The following is a 22,988-nucleotide window of genomic DNA, read 5'->3' as shown; positions in this document are numbered from 1 at the left end:
ATTAGCAGGCAGTTTGAAATTTTGGTTTGTTTTTTTTTTTTGCAGTTTGAAATTTTGAACGTGGGTCTTCACTATGCTTACCTCTCATCTGAGTAATCCCATTGATCCCCAAAACATTAGCCATAAGTAACATAATTATCTTTTTTGAACCAAAAAAATAGAATCCCTGCTCTTGAAAAGGTTTTGTTTTGAATTGAGATTTGTGTATATGAAAAAATATTAGAGATAAACATGATATTATGATTTGGGATAGTTAACTCATTTACCTATTTTTAACAAGTTTTTTTTTTTTTAGATTTTATTTATTTATTTGAGACAGAGAGGAGGAGAGAGTGAGCTTGAGCTGGGGCCAGGGGGTTGGGGGAGAAGCAGAGAAGGAGAGGCAGTCTCTCCACTGAGCAGGGAGCCTGACTTGGGACCCATTCCTAGGACCCTGGGATCATGACCTGAGCCAAAGGCAGATGCTTAACTCACTAAGCCACTCAGGCGCCCCTATTTTTAACAAGTTTTTAAGGAGCATCCCCCATGCCCCAGGCACTGTTCTAGAAAATAGCAATACAGCAGAGAGCAAAATAAATATAATATTCTACCTTGAGAGATTATTTTTGGATGGAGGGGGATAAATTAAAGAATATGTATACTTACATAGTATATTACAGGCTAACACACACAGTGTGGGGTAAAAATAAGGCACAGCATAGGGATGGAGAGTTGCCATTTTAAATAGGCAGTCAGGAAGGGTCTGAGGTGAATTTGAATAAAGACCTAAAAAAGGTGAGAGAATGAGTGCCACAGTTCTTTCAGGCAGAGGGGAGAGTAAATGCCAGGGCCATGACCAGCAAGCAGAGGAAGTCAGAGGGCCAGTGTGGCTGGAGTGGAAGGGGGGAGGGTGGCAGGGGTGGGAGGCCAATCAGGTCAAGAAGACTGGATCGGGGGGATGCCTGGGTGGCTCAGCGGTTGAGCACCTGCCTTTAAAGGGCTCAGGGTGTGATCCTGGAGTCCCGGGATGAAGTCCCGCGTCGGGCTCCCTGCATGAGCCTGCTTCTCCCTCTACCTGTGTCTCTGCCTCTCTATGTGTGTGTCCCTCATGAATAAATAAACTTTAAAAATCTTAAAAAAAAAAAAAGGAGAATGGATCAGAGGCACCCGGGGGCTCGGTGGTTACACACCTGCCTCCAGGTCAGGTCATGATCTCAGAGTCCAGGGATCAAGCCCCTCATCGGGCTCCCTGCTCAGTGAGGAGCCTGCTTCTCCCTCTCCCTCTGCCCCTCCTCCTGGCTTGTGTGCTCTGTCTCTCTCTCTCTCATAAACGAATAAAATCTAAAAAGATGAAGAAGATTGGATTATGCAGGCTGAGTCAACCACACGATGTGCACTAAACTTTTACTCTGAGTCCAGTGAAAAACATCTGTGACGTCTTGAGCAGAGGATCTGCCTTAGGTGTTCGGAGGACTGCTCTATACTGTTTTGCCTGCGATGCTGAGAAGGAATGTAGGAGGCAAGGCTGGGAGCAGGGATAGTGTTTTTGCTGCAGGTGAGGCAGGAGGTGACCTGGATGCCATCATCAGAAGGGACAGGACTTAGCAAATGAAATTACTTGCTGTAAAAAGGCCCCAGAAAGTGAGGATGTAATAAATTATCGCCATACTTAGACTGTCTGGTCCAATTATTTCTTGCCTCAAAGCCCAACCTCAGCACATACTGACCTATTTCACGGAAGGGAGATAAAGCGTCCCCCCACTTTCCTGAAAAGATGAAGCCCATTCAGCTGAGAGAGCCTTCTCCACCTCTCTCCCCTTAACCTCACTCTTTGCACTGCCTTTGTGTTTTAGACGGGAAGGTTCAACTCTGAGCTAGAAGGAAGTGGGGCTCATCAGACGGAGGGTGTGAGTCTAGGGGAGAAATAAGGAGGGCGGCAGTAATCCAGACAACACTCTCCACTCATATGTAACACGTAGTCTAGCCTGAATTCGGAAGCCAAGCAGCTGGAAGCGCTGAGTAAGGAGGGGAGAGCTGAAGATGAGCGAAGTTTCCATGGCTACTCGCTGGGCGCTGCTACAAAGGACGGGATCGACGTGGGAAGACCCAGGCCGGAGGGAGGACGGAAGACAAGGAGTTCTGTACTGGAAACGCCAGAGCTGCAACACCTGGGGGACATTCAGGTAAACACACCTAACCCGCAGCTGGAAATACCTGGCTCGCAACATCACTCCGTAACTGTGAAAGCACGCACTTCCACCACCACGCAATGCGGTGTGGGAGCCGCCCCAGCCTGGAAGGGACCAAAGTATGGCTGTCCCCTTACTCTTAACCTACTTATATTTACCCAGGCATTTCTTTTCTTTTTTTTTTTTTTTAAGATTTTATTTATTCATTAGAAACACAGAGTGAGGCAGAGGGAGAAGCAGGCTCCATGCAGGGAGCCTGATGTGGGACTTGATCCCAGGACTCCAGGATCACGCCCTGAGCCAAAGGCAGATGCTCAACCGCTGAGCCACCCAGGCGTCCCATACCCAGGCATTTTGGATTCCAAGACGAACCATCACCTCAGAAAGAGAACAGCGTAGAACAGCTGAGAACGCTGATCGTTTTCTACCTGGAATTTTCTTCAAAAACCAAGGGTTGCCAAACCCTGATGGAATGCCTTCTACTATGGGCTGTAGGCAACCCTGGTTCACTTCAGACATGCCCTCCTCTCTCTATGTGTTTTGTAACGATCTTTGTAGAGATCTACATATTGTTTTAATATTATAAAATGAGTGTTATTCGTTTTGGGAAGGAGATTGTTTGGACATTTCTTCACATACATATATCTGAGCTCTGAAGCCACCATTCATCCAAGTGACTGCCTCTAAGGACTCCTCCAAGTCGTCTTTCTCTTCACCTGACACATCCCGTCCATCGCCAAGACCCCAGTCCGTATCTTTCCTCTCTATGCACTGCTCGACTTCAGAGGCCCGTATCTCCTGTCACCCACAAATACGGAGGTCCCACCTTATGTCATCTGTTACCTTGTCTCTGGCCGCCAGCGTCTCCTCTCTCCAGTCTGTCTCCAGAATACTGCAAACCTGCTCATGGCACTTTTCACCTTAAGCTCGATCTACGGCTCCTGGGAGCTGCACAAAGTCCAGATTCCTTAGCTTCACACAGCTCGTTAAGTCTTTGTGACTTGGCTCTTGCCCATCTCTGCCGCCTCTTCTCCTTCTGCTTTACCTCCTGGAAATCTGCACTCAGGAAAACAAAACACTCAGGGTTCCCCAAATATAGACTGTCTTCTACCTCCCTATTTATACCAGATCGATCCCACATCATACAACACTCATCACTCGAAGTTAGTTCTGAGAGTTCCGATGCCTTTCCTAACACTCCCAGACACAGTGAACATTCTCATCTCCATCCCTGTAGCCAACGTCCCCCTGCAAGTGCCCTCTCTCACTGCCACTGCCCTTAGCTCAGGGGCCAAAGACAGAAATCAGGGCTTCCGTCTCATACCGCACATCCAAACCAAAGTCATCTAGTTTAGTCCTAAATAGCTCCCATGTGCAGACCCCATTGCTTTTGTTTGGACTTGTGGTCTTCCTAGATCAAGTCTTACCTGTTAAATATCACTTCCCTGCTCACAACTGTGATGGTGCCGTATCACCTCAACATGGCCCAATCTTCCTTCTTCTTGCACACCAACAACCAATCACAAGGCCTCTCAATTTACCTCCTAAATATCCCTTGACTTGGAGTCTCTAGGCATCCACAGCCACTCCTATCTGAGGCCACCATGGAGAGAAGAGTACCCGGATTTGACTACATGCCTCTATTTTTACCGCCACTCCCACCCACGCTGTCAGGACGGAGCTCTCACTCCTCAGTGTGGCCCACTGGCTGTTCACCAGCTTGCCTCTCCACTCTCTACCTGTACACTTTAGCCTGGACCCATCACATAGGCCCCTCTCCCACCTAGAACTTCCTTACTCATACTCCTCCCCTTGGCTAACTCCTATTCATCCTTCAGGTTTCAGCCTAGGTGTGTACTCCAAAACACATTCCCATAAAATTGCACACTCCTCCCACTGGGGGTTGGGAAATGCTTCTCTCCTGACCCAGATGTTTCCCTGCAACCCCAGGCTTCTCTGCACACCCTTAGTTTCCCTGTCTCCACAGAGATAGTATATCTGACTGGTAAATACTGAAAGAATAATTGGGCACACCAATTATTTTACCTTACACCTTCCTCCTCTTGAGTCAGCTGCCCTGAGAGAGCAATTCTGCTGTCCTTCTGAAGCAGCAAGTCTGCCTAATGCAGGAGGTCCGGGTAACAGGTAACAGGGGCAGCTGGCTCTCACGTGGAATGGTAACAAGTGACACTTTGGCCTCAGTCTGTAGTCGTATTTTTCAAACTGGAGAAGACAGATGCTTCTTATGTTGGACCTCTTCTGAGATCAAGAGCACTCATCATAATACTTAACTATATTATACCAAAATGTCGTTAGAGTATAAGCTTCCTGAGAGCAGGAACCAGCCCTTTTGCTCATCCTTATACCCCTGGGACCCTGTCTAGCACCTAATAAAGGCCTAATTTGCCATGTGAGTAACGCCCACTGTGTCCTGCCCCCAGCAACCTGTCCAATCTCATCTCCATGCACTTCTCTCTGAACCCGTATTTTAAACTCCACGATACTAAACCACTCTTTTTTTTTTTTAAAGAAATAGGCTATGCTCCCTCACTTCTTGATATATGCTATTCCTTAGGTCCAGATCACATACATGTGAGGCCCCATATATTCCAACTCCTCCTTTAAAAGTCAGCCCTGGGGCAGCCCCGGTGGCGCAGCGGTTTAGCGCCCCCTGCAGCCTGGGGTTTGATCCTGGGGACCCTGGATCGATTCCCACATCAGGCTCCCTGCATGGAGCCTGCTTCTCCCTCTGCATGTGCCTCTGCCTCTCTCTCTCTCTCTCTCTCTGTGTGTGTGTGTGTGTGTGTTTATATGAATAAATAAATAAAATCTTTTAAAAAATAAATAAATAAATAAATGTCAGCCCTGGAAGCCACCTCCTCCATGAAGCCTTCGCTGCCTCCTCCAGACACACACCATTCTGTTTACATATGCATTCCAACATACACCTGCATTTTCACGGTCTACTCATGTCTTGTGTGACCTGCTAGACTACAGTTTTTCAGACATTTATATGTTATATAAAGCATACTAAGAAATACACCTTATATGGCAACACAGTACGCATTCATTCATGTGACAGATATTTATTATGTTTGTTCTACACTAGGCAATATTCTAGGCCTAGAAGTACAGCAGTAAACACACAAGATATAAATCCTTGCCTCCAAAAAGTTTATATTCTGGAATTTTAGTTTGGGTACACAAAGATTTCTTAAGCTTTCCAGACAGAAAATACAGAAGGAAAAAAACCACTAGCCTTACATTTTTCCCTGACAATATTCAATGTTAGAAGACAATGAAAACGATGTTGATTCAGTTCTGAGGGGAAAATAAATATAATACATCCAAGTAAAATGATGCCTGTGTACCCATCTTTTTTTATCAGCATAGACACCTGGAATGATGTTCACCAAATCTCAACCCTGGTTATTTCTGGGTGGCCAGATTAGGGTCCTATGTTACTTTTTTTAAAACTATATTACCTGAATCCATATTGGTCGGGTATCATTTTTATAAAAATCCTAAAGTTACAACCCTTGATAAAAACAAAAAGAAAGGTATGGCAGTGTGCATCACAGATACCTAATATTTAGTCCACAATAGAAAAAAATGATATATTAAAAAAAAAGATTTCACAAAGTAAACTTAACCTTACTACACTTACATGAGATGAATTCTGGTATTTTGTATTCTATCCCAATGTTTTTTTCTTACTCATCTTGCCCCATAAGACTGATTTCTGTGTCCACTCTTGTTTATCCATAGCTTGAAAAATATATATGAGACTTAATGATGGTATAGATATCTTTCCCGCCAAGTAGCTCCGAACAATGCCCAACATGTAATAGGCACTTAAATAGAATTTCCTGATAAAACAACTGAGAGTGTGCCCCCTTTTCCTGAGTACAACTGACAGCGACTTGAGAGCAGAGATTGTTTTTTGTTTTTTTAATCTTTATAACCCCGACAAGCTCTGTGCCCCCAGCTGGGCACAGAGCCCATTGGCAATAAATATTTGTTGCATTGAATTGAGGCCTACTAGCTAACCAGCACAATTTAAGACACTTCATAAACACGTTTAACAAAGAAAACATTTTCCTTGGTTCTTGCTCAACAAAAATACTCAAATTGGGAGTTCTAACTGTAATAACTAGTATTTGCCAATGGAAACATGATGTTCCCTGGAACCACCTCCCACTTCACAGACAGGAAAATGCTTCTCCCAGGAATTCAAACCCAAGGAGGCAGGTGCCAGGAAAACAAAACACACCAAAAGGAGCTTCTGTTGGCTCTGAACTCTGACCCTCCAAACTTCTGTTTTTCTTAAGCAAAAGAATTCCAAAATTGTCAGAGTACAATTAATTTTTAAATGAGTTCCACTTGCCCCCCCCAAAACTGTTTTTTGTCTAATGGTGTCCGATGAATTGGGATACAGTCTGCGTGATTGATTTTATTATCTTATTATTACAGTCCTAATGATTTGGGGGAAGGGAGGGTTGTATCAAAAAACCTCTGAAGACTTTTCTAACCTCACAGCTGTTGTACAAAGACAAGGTTCTTTGAGAAGAGGTCAGAAAACAGAGGCTTCTTTCACAGTGACCTACAACCAGAATATTTACAGGAAAATCATATCAGCAAAACCTTATTGTCAAACAAACAGCACTCTTTAAAACAAAGTTCTGGGGCAGCGGTGGGGGTGGGGGGGTGGGGGGGTGGGGAGGTCCCACGTGGATAGAGTCCCGCGGGAATAGAGTCCTGGCCGGGATAGAGTCCCACCGGGATAGAGTCCCAGGGGGATAGAATCCCGGGGATACAGTCCCATGGAGATAGAGGCCCGCGGGGATAGTCGCGCGGGGATAGAGTCCCGCGTGGATAGAGTCCCACGGGGATAGTGTCCCGGGGATAGAGTCCCACGGGGATAGAGTCCCAAGGGGATAGAGACACGGGGATAGAGTCCCATGGGGATAGAGTCCCGCGAGGATAGAGTCCCTCAGCGATAGAGTCCCGCGGGGATAGAGTCCCACAGGGATAGAGTCCTGGGGATAGAGACGCGCGGGAATAGAGTCCCATGAGGATAGAGATGCGCGGGGATAGAGTCCCATGGGGATAGAGTCCTGCGGGGATAGAGTCCTGGGAATAGAGTCCCAAGGAGATAGAAGCCCGCGGGGATAGAATCCCACGGGGATAGAGTCCCACGGGGATAGAGTCCCATGGGGATAGTGTCCCGGGGATAGAGACGCGCAGGGATAGAGTCCCATGGGGATAGAGTCCCGCGGGGATAGAGCCCCAGGGATAAAGACATGCGGGGATAGAGTCCCATGGGGATAGAGTCCCACGGGATAGAGTCCCGGGAATAGAGTCCCAAGGAGATAGAGGCCCGCGGGGATAGTCCTGCGAGGATAGAGTCCCACGGGGATAGAGACCCGCGGGGATAGAGTCCCACGGGGATAGAGTCCCATGGGGATAGTGTCCCGGGGATAGAGTCCCGGGGATAGAGACGCGCAGAGATAGAGTCCCATGGGGATAGAGTCCCGTGGGGATAGAGTCCCACTGGGGATACAGTCCCAGGGATAGAGACATGCGGGTATAGAGTCCCATGGGGATAGAGTCCCACGGAGATAGAGGCCCTCGGGGATAGTCCCGCGAGGATAGAGTCCCACGGGGATAGAGTCCCACGGGGGAATAGAGTCCCAGGGATAGAGACATGCGGGGATAGAGTCCCATGGGGATAGAGTCCCACGGGGATAGTCCTGCGAGGATAGAGTCCCACGGGGATAGAATCCCACGGGGATAGAGACCTGCGGGGATAGAGTCCCATGGGGATAGTGTCCCGGGGATAGAGTCCCACAGGGACAGAGTCCCAGGGATAGAGACATGCGGGGATAGAGTCCCATGGGGAGAGTTCCGCGGGGATAGAGTCCCACAGAGATAGAGGCCTCGGGGATAGTCCCGCGAGGATAGAGTCCCACGGGGATAGAGTCCCGAGGATAGAGACTCGCGTGGATAGAGTCCCGGGGATAGAGACGGGCGGGGATACAGTCCCATGGGGATAGAGTCTCGCGTGGATAGAGTCCCATGGGGATAGAGTCCCGCGGGGATAGAGTCCCTGGGATAGAGACATGCAGGGATAGAGTCCCATGGGGATAGTGTCCCGGGGATAGAGGCCCTCGGGGATAGTCCCGCGAGGATAGAGTCCCATAGGGATAGAGTCCCGCATGGATAGAGTCCCGGGGATAGAGACTCGCGGGGATAGAGTCCCGCGGGGATAGAGTCCCGGGGATAGAGACATGCGGGGATAGAGTCCCATGGGGATAGAGTCCCACGGGGATAGTCCTACGAGGATAGAGTCCCACGGGGATAGAATCCCACGGGGATAGAGTCCCATGGGGATAGAGTCCCACGGGGATAGTCCTGCGAGGATAGAGTCCCACGGGGATAGAATCCCACGGGGATAGAGACCTGCGGGGATAGAGTCCCATGGGGATAGTGTCCCGGGGATAGAGTCCCACAGGGACAGAGTCCCAGGGATAGAGACATGCGGGGATAGAGTCCCATGGGGAGAGTTCCGCGGGGATAGAGTCCCACAGAGATAGAGGCCTCGGGGATAGTCCCGCGAGGATAGAGTCCCACGGGGATAGAGTCCCGAGGATAGAGACTCGCGTGGATAGAGTCCCGGGGATAGAGACGGGCGGGGATACAGTCCCATGGGGATAGAGTCTCGCGTGGATAGAGTCCCATGGGGATAGAGTCCCGCGGGGATAGAGTCCCTGGGATAGAGACATGCAGGGATAGAGTCCCATGGGGATAGTGTCCCGGGGATAGAGGCCCTCGGGGATAGTCCCGCGAGGATAGAGTCCCATAGGGATAGAGTCCCGCATGGATAGAGTCCCGGGGATAGAGACTCGCGGGGATAGAGTCCCGCGGGGATAGAGTCCCGGGGATAGAGACGGGCAGGGATAGAGTCCCATGAGGATAGAGACATGCGGGGATACAGTCCCATGGGGATAGAGTCCCATTGGATAGAGTCCCGCGGGGATAGAGTCCCCACGGGAATAGAGTCCCACGGGGATAGAGTCCCGGGGATACAGTCCCATGGAGATAGAGGCCCGCGGGGATAGTCCCGCGGGGATAGAGTCCCACGGGGATAGAGTCCCAATGGAGATAGTGTCCTGGGGATAGAGTCCCACGGGGATAGAATCTCACGGGGATAGAGTCCCGGGGATAGAGTCCCACGGGGATAGAGTCCCATGGGGATAGAGTCCCATTGGATAGAATCCCACGTGGATAGAGTCCCGCGGGATAGAGTTCTCGCGGGGATAGAGTCCCGGGGATACAGTCCCATGGAGATAGAGGCCCGCGGGGATAGAGTCCCGCGTGGATAGAGCCCGGTGAGGATAGAGACCCACGACGATAGTGTCCCGAGGATAGAGTCCCGTGGTAATAGAGTCCCATGGGATAGAGTCCACAGGAATAGTCCCATGGGGAGAGAGTGGGTGGGGGGATAGAGACCCACGAGGGTAGAGTCCGGCAGGGATACAGTCCCATGGGATACAGTCCCACAGGGATAGAGTCCCATGGGGATAGAGTCCCACGTCGGGCTCCCTGAATGGACCTGCTTCTCTCTCTGCCTGTGTCTCTGCTTCTCTCTCTCTCTGCATGAATAAATAAAACCTTTAAAAAAATAATAAAGCGAAGTTCTCTAACTTAAGAGACTGACCATACTATTTCCTCATGTTCACATTTGGAGCTGCTACCTCCATTTTCCAGAAAAGAACAGCAGGGCTGGCATCCCACTGGACTAAGCAGGGTTTGGTTAGTCCCTGACTTGGGGGAAGTACCCTTGGCAGGATAGATACTTCTTTCACCTGGCTAAGGAAGCTGAACTTTTAGATTTAGTGTATTAAGGTTCCTAACTTTGCTTGGGGGAAGAGACTGTCTTGGATCTCACTGCTTCTTCTTACAACCTCCTTTCGCTCTCTTAGCCTCTCCAGCTATCTTCGCGTGCATTTTAAAAAAATATTTTATGTATTTATTCATGAGAGACACAGACAGAAAGAGGGAAAGGCAGAGACACAGGCAGAGGGAGAAGCAGGCCCCATGCAGGGAGCCCGACGTGGGACTCGGGACTGGATCCCGGGTCTCCAAGGTCACGCCCTGGGCTGGAGGCAGGTGCACAACCACTGAGCCACCCAGGTGTCCCTCGCTTGCATTTTTTTTTATTCTGACTCTGGGTCCCGTGGACGCACGTTGACAAAACACACCGGCTGCGTCTCCCAAAGCTGGGGGGTGGAAGGCAGCCCGAAAGGTACCCACCTCTCTCCCAGCTTTGCCTCTAGGGAGGAGGATAGAGAGCGGGGTTTCGGGGTTTTTTTCTTCTAATAGAACTTCTGTTTGCATGAACGTTTCATTTGCACAACTAATGCAGAAGCGGATCTTCCCGGCGAGACGAGGCCGCCAGGGAGGCCAGGGCACCCTGCGGACCCCTCCCACCGCCGCGCCCCTCCCCTTCCGAGCCGACGCCCGCAGGGTCCTGCTACCCTTCCCCCCCCACGCGTACACACGGCTCTGAAGCTGCCGGGGCACTCGGAGGAGCCCGGCCCGCCCTCCACGCCCACGGTTCTCCGACGGCCGACCGTGACCTTGCCCCCCCCCCAGGCCCGCCCTCCACACCCACGGTTCTCCGACGGCCGACCGTGACCTTGCCCCCCCAGGCCCGCCCTCCACACCCACGGTTCTCGGACGGCCGACCGTGACCTTGCCCCCCCCCCCGGCCCGCCCTCCACACCCACGGTTCTCCGACGGCCGACCGTGACCTTGCCCCCCCAGGCCCGCCCTCCACACCCACGGTTCTCGGACGGCCGACCGTGACCTTGCCCCCCCCCGCCCGCCCTCCACACCCACGGTTCTCCGACGGCCGGCCGTGACGTTGCCCCCCCCCCCAGGTCCGCACTCCTCCCGCGGCTCCGCGCGCCCCGCATCCCGGGGTCCAGATCTTCGCCGCGCGCGGCCCCGGGCGCGGTCCCGGGGACCCGCACGGGCAGGGCGCTCGCTGGGGGGCGAGCCGGGCCCTCGGTCCCTCCAGCGCCGCCTTACCCGCCGAGGGCCGCGGCCCCGAACGAGGAAGACGCGACCCAGCAACGCCATCTTGGACCTCCCAGACTCGGGCTGCAGGCGCTCGGGGCCCCGAGGGGCGGGGCCGGGGCCGGAGCGGGGGCGGGGCCGCGGTGGGGCGGAGGCGGGGCCGCGGTGGGGAGGGGCGGAGCTAGGAGTGGGAGCGGGGCCGTAATGGGGAAGAGGGCAGGGGCCGTGCTGCGGGTGGGACGGGGCCTCGGTGGTGAGAGGCGGGGCTAGGAGTGGGCGGGGCCACGATGGGGAGGGGGCGGGGCCTGCTGCGGGTGGGGCGGGCCGCGGTGGTGAGGGGCGGGGCTAGGAGTGGGGCGGGGCCACGATGGGGAAGCGGGGGCGAGGCGGGGGCGGGACTGGGGCTGAGGAGCCTTGGGGAGCCACAGCGGCCAGGCTGCGGGGAAAGGGGAGCGGATAGCGGAGTGCCGGGGTGGGGGCGGGGGTAGGAGCCGGGAGCGGGGGGGCCGGAGCGGGTGGGGTCCGGGAAGGGAGGAGGGGAGGGGAGAGGGGATGGGTGTGGAGTGTCGGGGCGGGGAGGAGAGCAGAGCCGGGCGGGCGGGGCCGGGAGCCGGGAGTGGGGGGCGGGAGCCGGGACGGGCGGGGCCGGGGCAGGTCGGGGTCCGGGAAGGGAGAGGGGATGGGGGGCGGAGTGTCGAGGCAGGGGCGGGGCGGGGGAAGGGAGCCGGGAGCGGTGGGCCGGGGCGGGTCGGGGTCCGCGAGGGGAGAGGGGATGGGGGGCGAAGTGTCGGGGCGGTGGGGGGGGGGGGAGCGGAGCCGGTACAGGCGGGGGCGGGGCCGGGGGCGGGGGCGGGAGGGAGGGGAGAGGGGATGAGGGGCGGAGTGTCGGAGCGGTGGGGGGGGAACGGAGCCGGTACAGGCGGGGGCGGGGCCGGGGGCGGGGGCGGGAGGGAGGGGAGAGGGGATGAGGGGCGGAGTGTCGGGGCGGTGGGGGGGGAACGGAGCCGGTACAGGCGGGGGCGGGGCCGGGGGCGGGAGGGAGGGGAGAGGGGATGGGGGGCGGAGTGTCGGGGCGGGGCGGGGGGCGGGAGCCGGGAGCGGTGGGCCGGGGCGGGGCGGGGCGGGGTCCGAGAGGAGAGAGGGGGCGGAGTGTCGGGGCGGGGGGAAGCGGAGCCGGTACAGGCGGGGGCGGGGCCGGGGGCGGGGCCGGGGGCGGGCGCGAGTCTGGGTGGCCGGGACGCTGCGCCCCGCCCAGGTGTAGCGGCGGCCGGCCCGGTGCCGAGTCCCGCGCCGTCACGGCATAAAATCTTGCAAAACTCCGCCGGGCCGGTCCTGGGCGGGGCGCCCGGCCTCCGACCGAAGCTGCGGAGCGCGGGCGGCGGGGCCGCGGAGGGGCCGCCGAGGGGCTGTGCGGCCTCCCCCCGGGTCCCACGTGGTGCCCGCGTCAGAAGCCAAGGCCACCAGGCGTCGCTCTCCGACTTAGCGCCGTGCACCTGTGGGCACGTCTTAGCGCGGTGCACCTGTGGGCACGTCTTAGCGCGGTGCACCTGTGGGCACGCCGTGCGAACTCAGGTCACACCTTCCCGCTGACCTCTAGAGCGTGGCTGGTCGCCCCTGTCCCGCATTATTGTGGAGACTGGAAGAGGGTGGATGTGAAGCCCCGAGCTCGGGCGGACGGTTACGTGACGTGGAGAGCTTACAAAGTGGTGAGAAAGACGAACAAAAAGCCAGAAAGCAGACTCGGAAGCAAGCCTGGCGCTCGCGGGGATCGATGCTGATCTTAAAAATTGAAACCGGCTCCCGGAAGACCGACCTCACAGCTTCATTCCGAGACCAGAAGCGGAGACAACGCAAGTCAACTTGATCATGTTGTCCAAGCACAAGAAGATGACGGTTGTTAATCCACAAAATACCCAACAACTGGTCTCTTGCTACAATGAGTGACTATTTCTTTACCAACCACAGCCTTTACCTCATTCTAGGATCCCCTCACTTTAGGATTTATTGAGATCTTCCTTGATAGAATTGCCTTCTCTTTCTGACAGGCCAACCTAAGTGAACCACCCGCTTCCTTAGACCACTTTCAATCATCCAATCAAAGCCCAAACCCTCCAATAGGTTCTAGGAAGACACCCCATGGTGTGCGTCCTCCCTTGCTGCAAAAAATAATGAGCCCAATGGGTTCTACTGTAGGTGTGCCCCTGGTGGACTCTGGCTGGAGGGCGTTGACCGTGCCCTTCCAATATGAACCCACTGTCTCAGTTTAGGTTCTTCTAAAGTAGATCGGGGAACAGGGATCCAGTGCCAGTGACTCATTTGGGAACCTTGGGAATCACCAGTAGGGAAGAGAGGCAGGCAATACAAGATAGGTTATTCAGCTAGCTAACGCCACACAGGAAACCAAGAAGATGGAGAAAACATGCTGCTGTGGACTGAATAGTCATAGTTTGCAGCCCTACCCCTCAAGGTGATGGTATTTGGAGGTGGGGCCTTTGGGAAGTGATGAGATGAATGCCCTTATAAAAGAGGGTTAAAAGAAAAAAGGGGGGGATCCCTGGGTGGCTCAGCAGTTAAGCATCTACCTTCGACCCAGGGCATGATCCTGGAGATCCGGGATCAAGTCCCACGTCAGGCTCCCTGCATGGAGCCTGCTTCTCCCTCTGCCTGTGTCTCTGCCTCTCTCTGTGTGTGTGTCTCATGAATAAATAAAATCTTTAAAAAATAAAAAATAAAAAAATAAAAGAGGGCCCAGAGAGCTGGCTGGCCCCTCCCTTTCACCAGCTTAGCTGTAACAAAAATCTGACCTCACTTGTTGAGGTTTGATGGCTGGTAGCTTTTAAGCCTCCTCCCCTCTCTATTTCTTGTGTCTTGGGTCAGCTGGGCAAGACAGGATAGTCAGGAAAGCCCCGATAGTCCCTCCTTTGGCACTGCAGCCAAGCCCCTTCCCACACCTGGATACCCTCTCTCTAATCCTTAACCAGTCCTTAACCACAGTAAAAAAAAAAAATCCCAAACCACTCTTTTATCCTTACTGTATGAATTTTCCAGAGTTGCCATAGTAAAGTAGCATAGACTTGGTGGCTTACACAATAGAAGTTCTGGAAGTTAGATATCTGATATCAAAGGTGTTGGTGGGACTGGTTTCTTCTGAAGCTTCTCTCTCCTTGGCTCATAGATGGTGTCATCTTCCACTGTCTCTACATGGTCTTCTTTCTATACATTTCTATATCCAAATTTCCCCTTCTCATAAGGACACCAGTCATATTGGATTAGGAGCCACCATAATAAACTTATTTTCACTCTGTTGTCTTTTTAAAGCCCTATCTCTAAAATAGATTATTTGAGCTATTGGTCAAATTCTAAAGTACTAGAGGTTAGGACTTCAACATACGAATTTGAAGGGGACGCAGTTTAGCCCGTAATAGTTGCTTTCTCAAACCATTTTTAGATCAGCACGGGAGGCCTGCTCTCTCCTCCCAAAAAGTTTTGCCACATAAATAATAAACATTTTTATGCTCTCATGATGTGTATGTGTGTGTGTGGCATCATCAGTCTTGACATCCAAACTAAATTTGGGGTGGGAATCCATCTTGTTTCTACAGAGATATTACAACATTAGTTCTTTTTTTAAAAAAAGATTTTATTTATTCATGAGAGACACACAGAGAGAGAGGCAGCGCAAGCTCCGTGCAGGGGACCTGATGTGGGACTCGATCCCGGGTCACCAGGATCAGGCCCTGGACCCAAGGCGGCACTAAACCGCTGAGCCTCCCGGGCTGCCCAACATTAGTTCTTAATACATAGTCATTAGGTCACATTTTCTCTGGGTCAGAAATCCAGATATGGTCCTAGGCAGACAGACTCTAGGACCATCCAGGTATGCTCAGGCTCTCGAAAGACTGCAATCAGGTTGTCCACTAGGCCATAGTTTCACCTGGAGAAGAATCTGTTTCCAAGCTCATTCAGGTTGTTGGCAAAATGCATTTCCTCGTGCCCCTATAATTGTTGCCTGGAGGCCGCCCTCGGCTTCTAGAGGTAAATTATAATTCTTTTCTGTATGAGCTTCATCAGTGTGACTCGACTGCTTATTTTATCGAGTTCTCAAGGAGAATCTCTCATCTCAGGGCGGACTCAATCTCTCTTTTAAGGGTAACCACCTGATTAAGTAAGGCCCACCCAGCATAATCGTAATCTCCTGTGATTAGCTAAAAATCAACTGATTTAGGGCCTTACATCTGCAAAATCCCTTCATCTTCGCCATATTCTGTAGGCTAGAATCAAGTCAAGGTCCCATCCATATCCAAAGGGAAGGGATTATGCCTGGTGTGAATACCAGGTGGTAGGGATTATGGGGACCTCTTAAAATTCTGCCTACCAAAACCACTAGGCTATACATGAGGAGGAAAGGCAGTTGCACACGTTTTAGGTAGACTTACACTTTACCACCAGTCAGAGGTAAATAGCTGTAAAATACACTCTCAGCTGGGCTAGGCACTGGGCACTCAGGCTACGTGTTTGTGGACCAAGCTTGGTACACCTTGGCAGAAGGTTGGACTTCAAGAGAACAAGCCAGCTAGGGGGAAAAAAATAACCACTGTGAACTGAACACTAGAGAGGTCTCCCCAAAGGCTTGTGTAAAACCCAGGGCCCTTCTCATGATTTTGAGAGGGAAGGAGAAAGCAGGACACAAAGACAAATAAAATACGAATGAAAACAATTATTTTAACCACTAATGGTATGATATCTTACGTTTGCAAGTTTTACCGAAAAATAAAGGGCCCAAAGGGGCTTTACCTTTAAGGAGTACCTTTAAGGTACAAGATACAAGATACCTTGTACCTTTAAGGGGTCCCAAAGTTTACCAGTTTCAGGTACGTCCACCTCTGGCCTTGCTACATGTTTTCATAGAGCTCCAAATTTTCCTTTTTGAGCTCTTAATATAATTGCAGTTGCATCTTTCTTTTATATACGAGGGTGTGGGGGTGAACACACCCCCAAGCATGGTTTCTTTTTAAACCATACTTCTATCCTCCACATCTAACAAAAGCTTGGTACATAGTGAGCCCTTCACAAATATTTGCTGAATGAATAAGCACTGAGGCGGTTGTCATCTTCTAGAGGCAGTACCATAAATAGAACTTAGGGAGCTTACAGCATTGATAGGCACTACTCAGGAATAGACTGGGAGCATGAAAAAAGGCAAGGAGTTATTTAGGCAAGAGCCAGGGGATTTGACTTCAATGCCTAAGAATATATTACTCCTGAAAGCTAATATTTCTCAACTTCGTCTGTGTACCAGGTGGTGCTCAGCACCCTATGTGTGTCTTAGTCCTCACAAGCATTTGCGGTTTATACTATTGTTATCCCCATTTGGAAACTGAGGCACAGAACAATTAGGCAAACTGCGAAGCTGATAACTCCCAGTGATGGAGTCTGAGCCAGCCCAGGCTGGCTCTGGGACTCAAGCTCTCAACCATTGCATTATTCCCCGTGTTAGTGGGGTATCGACGTGTGAGTCAGACTGCTGGGCCCCAGGCAGAGCTGTAACTCTCACTAGACATGTCACATTTAACCAATTAAGAGCTTTTTCTATTTCATTTCCTTATCTGTGAAGTGCAGGTATTAAGAGTGCTAGCTTCAGAAGGTTTTACTCAGGTCTAAATGAAATATGTGTTTAAAGCACTTGCACCAGGGCCTGGCACATACAAAACAGCAGAAAATGCTCACTATGATCCTGCACTTACAGACTGAGCAGTAGGTAACTTGGAGTTAAAGGAAACCCCTGAAGACCACTATATAAGGGTTTTGGGGTTTTTTTCTCATGGAACCACAGGCTATAACTATTAAGCTAGTTCAACAAGATTTTAAAGATTTTATTTTCTTATTTGAGAGACAGAACATGAGCAAGGGGAGGGGCAAAGGGAGATGCAGACCCCCCTGCTGAGTGGGGAGCCCCACGTGGTGGGGCTCCATCCTAGGACTCAGAGATGATGACCTGAGTTGAAGGCAGATGCTGAACCGACTGAGCCACCCAGGCACCCCAGGTTCACCAGGATTATTACCCAGAAGATGAACTCCCCATGGTAAAAAAAAAGAAAAAGAAAAAGTGGGGGAACCTACAAAATGCCTTGCTCAAGCATTGTCTAGAAATTACTCAGTGCTGTCTCATATTTTTGTTAGAGTTCTACAGGCAACTAATAGGAAGTGTCCAAAATAAGTTTACACAGTTATGTTTTAATGAAATCAAGGCCCACAGCTTCTGCCCCAGGGGAAGAGGTTGAAGAGGGAATGATCAGTTTCAATCAGCTTGGCAATTTAAGCGGTGTAGGTTCTCGACCATTCTGGGAGCTTTATTGGTGGATGGGAAACCAGCCCCCTGTCATAGAAGCAGGGCAATACTGAAGAGGCCACTCTTTGTTCGTAGGTAGCAACTTTAATAATAGCAAAGGGAATTTACTTATGAGGCTGGTCTTGGGCAGCAGCAAGACCAATGGATCCCTGCGCCTGCCCTACAAATCTTAAAATCTTGTAAAGAGGACCTAACGGGCATATATACTGTGCAGGTGTTTTCAACATCATATCTCAAGGCTAGGTCCTCAGAGCAGCCTCCTGGAGCAGGAAAGGCAAGTCAACCCCACATTCCAAGGGCAGGTGGGGGTGGGGGGAGGAGTCATTAGGAGTGGTGGAAGGTGGTGGTAAAAGAGCCTTCAAAGTGCCCTGGTCCAGCTCACGGGTCAACTGGTCATGGTATCTTTTTTTGGTTACATTCCCTAATGGGTGGGATTACACATTAAAATAAGAGACAATTTTCCCTGTTGAAAATAAGGGAAAAGGCTCCTCTTTTTCAAGAACATCTGCTTTAGAAGACTTGTCATTATAAATTCTTTCCTGAAAGGTATGTAGATCCTATTTCAAAGGATAAATAAAGCTCTGCCACCTTTGGGACCCAGCAATGTCTTTCTCAAGGGGGGGGGGGGGATCTCCTTGAAATTTAACCATTGGGGAAGTTAGGCCCATTTCCTAGTTCAACCTGCTAAACTGTCTCCTAGCATAAAGATTTGAGAAGTCTATTTGTCCTTGGGATAAAGGCAGTTAGCTAACACAACGATCACTCCAGTTGCCAAGTGCGTTTAGGATGAACTATGTGTGACAAATGATGCTGTCAAGTCCTCTTCCTCAAGGACGAGCCATTATGCACCTTGAGAATGGGTTTGTGCGGAATGGGTTTTATCTGCCTATTTAAAAGGATGAGGTTTCTCTCAGTAATCTCTCCAGCAGATTGCCTTTGATTCTCGTTTATGCTTATTCAATAATAAAACGGTTTCCTGTCTCTTCTATATTAGGGTGCCAGAAGATTTTGTTTTAACTATGTTTCCCCAGTAGCAATGAACTTCAAACTGCAAACCCTCAGGTCTAAAGTCACACAGGTACATCAGCTCAGTCCCTACTGCCAGGGAAATAAAGAACCACGTCCCCCCCGAAAAGACCAGACAGATGTTTAGCATTGCCTTGGAGAGGGCATGAGGTTTGCATGGTTTCTTTCTTTCTTTCTTTCTTTCTTTCTTTCTTTCTTTCTTTCTTTCAGGTGTTTAGCATTACCTTGGAGAGGGCATGAGGTTTGCATGGTTTCTTTCTCTTTCTTTCTTTCTTTCTTTCTTTCTTTCTTTCTTTCTTTCTTTCTTTCTTTCTTTCTTTCTCTTTCTTTTTTCTTTTTTTCATGGTTTCTGTTTCACTACTGAAGAAAACGAAGAAGGCCCACCTGAAAGGGGAAGTCATGAGTACTTCAGGTGGGAGGTACAGGCCACGGGGCCAGTAACGTTCTTAAAGGTGCAAGTCTGAATCTGGAAAAAGGGAACATCCATCCAGCATTCACTCCTAGCTGCACAGCGTAGGGATTGCTAAACAGTAATGTCAACTGAAAAAAAAAAAAAGTCAACCTCAAAGTAGGTGAATAAATGCTTTATTTGTCATTTTACCGAGGACAATAGCCCGGGAGACAGTATTTCAGATTGGGCTGAAGGAACTGCTCCAAAGCTTGTCAGTTTACCGGAGATTATATATAAAAAGGGTAGGGAGTAGACGTGCTTGCAGGCAGTTCTCCAAGGTCTGCGCATCACAAAGTGTAATTTGTTGGGTTGTAAAAATGAAGGTTTATGGATTTCCACCTAGACACGTGGGGGACCCTTAGGTTGTCTTAATACATTCATCGTGTTTCTAGCATGTCTGATAAAAATATTGACTGTGTGTCTCCACTTCACTGATTTTCTGGTTCTTCTTGTATTTGGTTTCTCCTTGAAGTCACTTGAAAGGGTCGCAGGTGGCTGCGGTTACAGTGCACAGCTAGTGCTCAGAGGACTTGGTCCAGGCTGCTGCTGAAGGGATCTATAGAGAATTTGCACCGAGAAACAGAAGATCTGCTTGTCATGACTCTGCTACAGATTTTCTTTCCACACTTTTATCAGCTTTATTTTCCTCATCATAAAACTGTGTGTTGGTGTAAATTATGTCCCAAATCATTTGTAGTTTTAAAAATCTGTGATTTTTACAAGCAGATTAGATTTGGTGGAGTTATAGGCCACCTGGTAGGTTACTAAGAAGGGCATTGTGAAGTGCTATTAAGATTTAAAAAAAAAAAACCTGATAGGTAATATTCTTTCTTTAGAATATTAGCTCTTGTGTATCTCCAGTGTTCGAACACCTCATACAATTTTACACATTCTAGGTGAATATGAAGCTTCATATTTTCAAAGTGCCTTACAACCATCAATTATCTAGTTGAATGAATTCTTGAAGGGAGTCTTACCCATGATCCCAAAGGTTTAATGCTTCTCGTTCTGTAAAGGTATTATACTTTGCAATTTGTGACTTTATCTTCATTTATCTTTCAATTAAAAATAAATTATAGTTAAACAGCCAATTTGATTCAAGTAATCCACTGATGCTTTGTAACTCTGCTATGATTTGCAGATTAACTTGATATATACTGTTTTACTCCCGTATAAAGATGAAACAATTGGGCAGCCCCAGTGACACAGTGGTTTAGCGCCGCCTGCAGCCCGGGGTGTGATCCTGGAGTCCTGGGATCGAGTCCCATGTCGGGCTCCCTGCATGGAGTCGGCTTCTCCCTCTGCCTCTCTCTCTCTCTGTCTCTCATGAATGAATAAATAAAATCTTTAAAAAAAAGATGAAACAATTAAGACACACAAGTTATTTTTTTTATTCGAGTAAACTATAAAACAGAATTATCACAGTGAAATAATTCTAGTAAAGTAGAATTAGGGTTGAGCTACAGAAATAGAATTCATTTGTTCCTTACTATCTGATTGTATTCTAATAATCTTCACAAAAAAAGATGACACACACTGAGTCATCACTGTTCTCCGCATGCTTCTCATTTCCCCAAACCACACCTACTTTCAAAGCTCAACGTAAGTACTGAACACAGGTGCAAAAGTGTTTTGATGAGTAGTTAAATTCAATAAACAGTTATATCAGGTACTCATTACTATGATAAATATTACAGATATGAAAGTGATTTAGACAGTAGGGACCCAAATATGACTTAGACACAGCCCCACCCCAAAGGAACTAGAAAGGAAGGAAAGGAATCCAATATTTGTTTAAATCCATGATGTACAGTGTAGCATCTCATTTAATACTAACAATAATACTGCAAAGTAGATATAAATTAAGCCCACTTATATGTAAGAGGAGACTGAGCTGCCTTTATTGTTACCTGTGTGTGATCCTGGGACAATGAAATCCTAGCTCTGTTAAACCTATGCTGTAGATTAACATTAGTTAGAAATTAATGGCCAAGTTAATGATATTGGGGTGAAGACAACATGATCTTTTATTTATCATTTTTCCAAGTTTTTACTTAAATTCTAGTTAACATACAATGTAATATTAGTTTCAGGTGTAAGAATTTAGTAATTCAACACACATAAAACACCCAGTGCTCATCACAAGTGCCCTCCTTGATATCCATCACCTATTTAACATCCATCACCATTCCCATGCCCACCCCAGTTCTGGTAACCAACAGTTTGTTTTCTAAAGTTAAGAGTCTGTTTCTTGGTTTTCCTCTCTTTTCCCCCCTATATTCATTCGTTTTGATTCTTAAATTCCACATATAATTTCCTTCTCTGACTTATTTCACTTAGTATAATAGTCTCTCACTCTTTCCATGTTGTTGCAAATGGCAAGACTTCATTTTTTATGTATATATATGGCACTTCCTCTTTATTAATTCATCTATTGATGGACACTTGGGCTGCTTCCACAATTTGACTATTGTAAATAATGCTTCAATAAACATAGGGCTAGGTCTCTTCTGCTGAATTAGTGTTCTTATATTTTCTGGGTAAATACCTAGTAGTGCAATTGTTGGATCATAGGTTAGTTCTATTTTTACCTTAAATTTTTTTTTAACTTTTTGAGGAACCTCCAGAGTGGATGCACCAGTTTGTAGTCCCATCACAGTGTAAAAGGGTTTCCCCTTACTCCAAATGCTTGCCAACACCTGTTGTCTCCTATGTTCATTTTAACCATCCTGATGGGTTGAGGTGATATCTCATTGCAGTTTTTTTTTAATTTTTATTTATTTATGACAGTGAGAGAGAGAGAGAGAGAGAGGCAGAGACACAGGCAGAGGGAGAAGCAGGCTCCATGCACCAGGAGCCCAACGTGGGATTCGATCCCGGGTCTCCAGGATCGTGCCCTGGGCCAAAGGCAGGCGCCAAACTGCTGCGCCACCCAGGGATCCCTCTCGTTGCAGTTTTGATTTGTATTTCCCTGATGATGAGTGATATTGAGCTTCTTTTCATGTGTCTGTTGCCATTTAGCTATCTCCTTTGGAAAAATGTCTAATCATCTCTTCTGTCCATTTTTTTTAAAAACTAGATTATTGGTTTTTGGGTCTTGAGTATTATAAGTTCTTTATGTATTTCAGATACTAACCCTTCCTTTATTAGATATGTCATTTGCAAATATCTTCTCCCATCCTATAGTTTGCCTTTTAGTTTTGTTGACTGTTTGCTTCACTGTGCAAAACCTTTTTATTTTGATGAAGTTCCTATAGTTTGTTTTTGCTTTTGTTTCCCTTGCATCCGGAGACCTATCTAATAAGAAGTTGCTATGGCCAATGTCAGGGAGCTTACTGCCTATGTTTTCCTCTAGGATTTTAATGGTTTCTTGTCTTACATTTAGGTCTTTCATCCATTTTGAATTTATTTTTGGGTGGTGTAAGCAAGTGGTCCAGTTTCATTCTTTTGCATGTTGCTGTCCAGTTTTTCAAACGCTATTTGTTGAAGAGACTTTTTTCTATTGTATATTCATTCCTACTTTGTCGAAGATTAGTTGACCATGTTGTTGTGGGTTCATTTCTAGGTTTTCTATTCTGTTCCATTGATCTGTCTGCAACATGGCGTTTTAAATGTTTTTCAGATAAGGTGAAGGAATCAAAAAGAGAAATGGAAAATATGTAGGAGATGGAGGTAACTGAGAAAGCAAGCCTCTGGGAAAGATGAAAGGAGGTAGGTTTTAAAATTGAGCACAAATGGAGGAACGGATCCTAAACTAAAGGGCCAAATCATACCCTGATACCAGAGATAGAAAGGTAATGATGAGGTGTATGTATAGATTTTAAAAGAAAAGAAGTTTGTCTTATGATGAGAATAAGGGCAGAGTAGGACAGAAATTATAAAGAAGTCCTTACAGGAATTTCCCCAGGAA

General features: G+C 48.9%; 1 protein-coding gene across 12 annotated transcripts in view; it reads right to left on the bottom strand.

Moving 5' to 3' along the window:
• The window catches only part of DECR1 (2,4-dienoyl-CoA reductase 1), a 47,431-nt gene extending 36,039 nt beyond the window's left edge, over window positions 1-11,392 (bottom strand). For 3 of the 12 annotated variants that reach the window (XR_008661587.1, XR_008661588.1, XR_008661585.1), the window contains exon 1: window positions 3,012-10,760. Coding sequence is in view for 2 of the 12 variants with exons in the window: in XM_055303324.1 (XP_055159299.1) it covers window positions 11,265-11,315 (51 nt within the window). In the remaining 10 variants the exon portion in view is untranslated. Of the gene's footprint in view, window positions 1-3,011; window positions 10,761-11,264 lie in introns of those variants that run through there. The other 9 variants (XM_055303324.1, XM_055303329.1, XR_008661584.1 and 6 more) reach the window with 8 other exon arrangements.
• Window positions 11,393-22,988: the final 11,596 nt, after the last annotated feature.

This window comes from Nyctereutes procyonoides, unplaced genomic scaffold, assembly GCF_905146905.1.
Source record: "Nyctereutes procyonoides isolate TBG_1078 unplaced genomic scaffold, NYPRO_anot_genome, whole genome shotgun sequence".
Taxonomy (NCBI): domain Eukaryota; kingdom Metazoa; phylum Chordata; class Mammalia; order Carnivora; family Canidae; genus Nyctereutes; species Nyctereutes procyonoides.
Note: the sequence above shows the minus strand (reverse complement) of the source record. Positions and strands in the feature narration are given on the sequence as shown.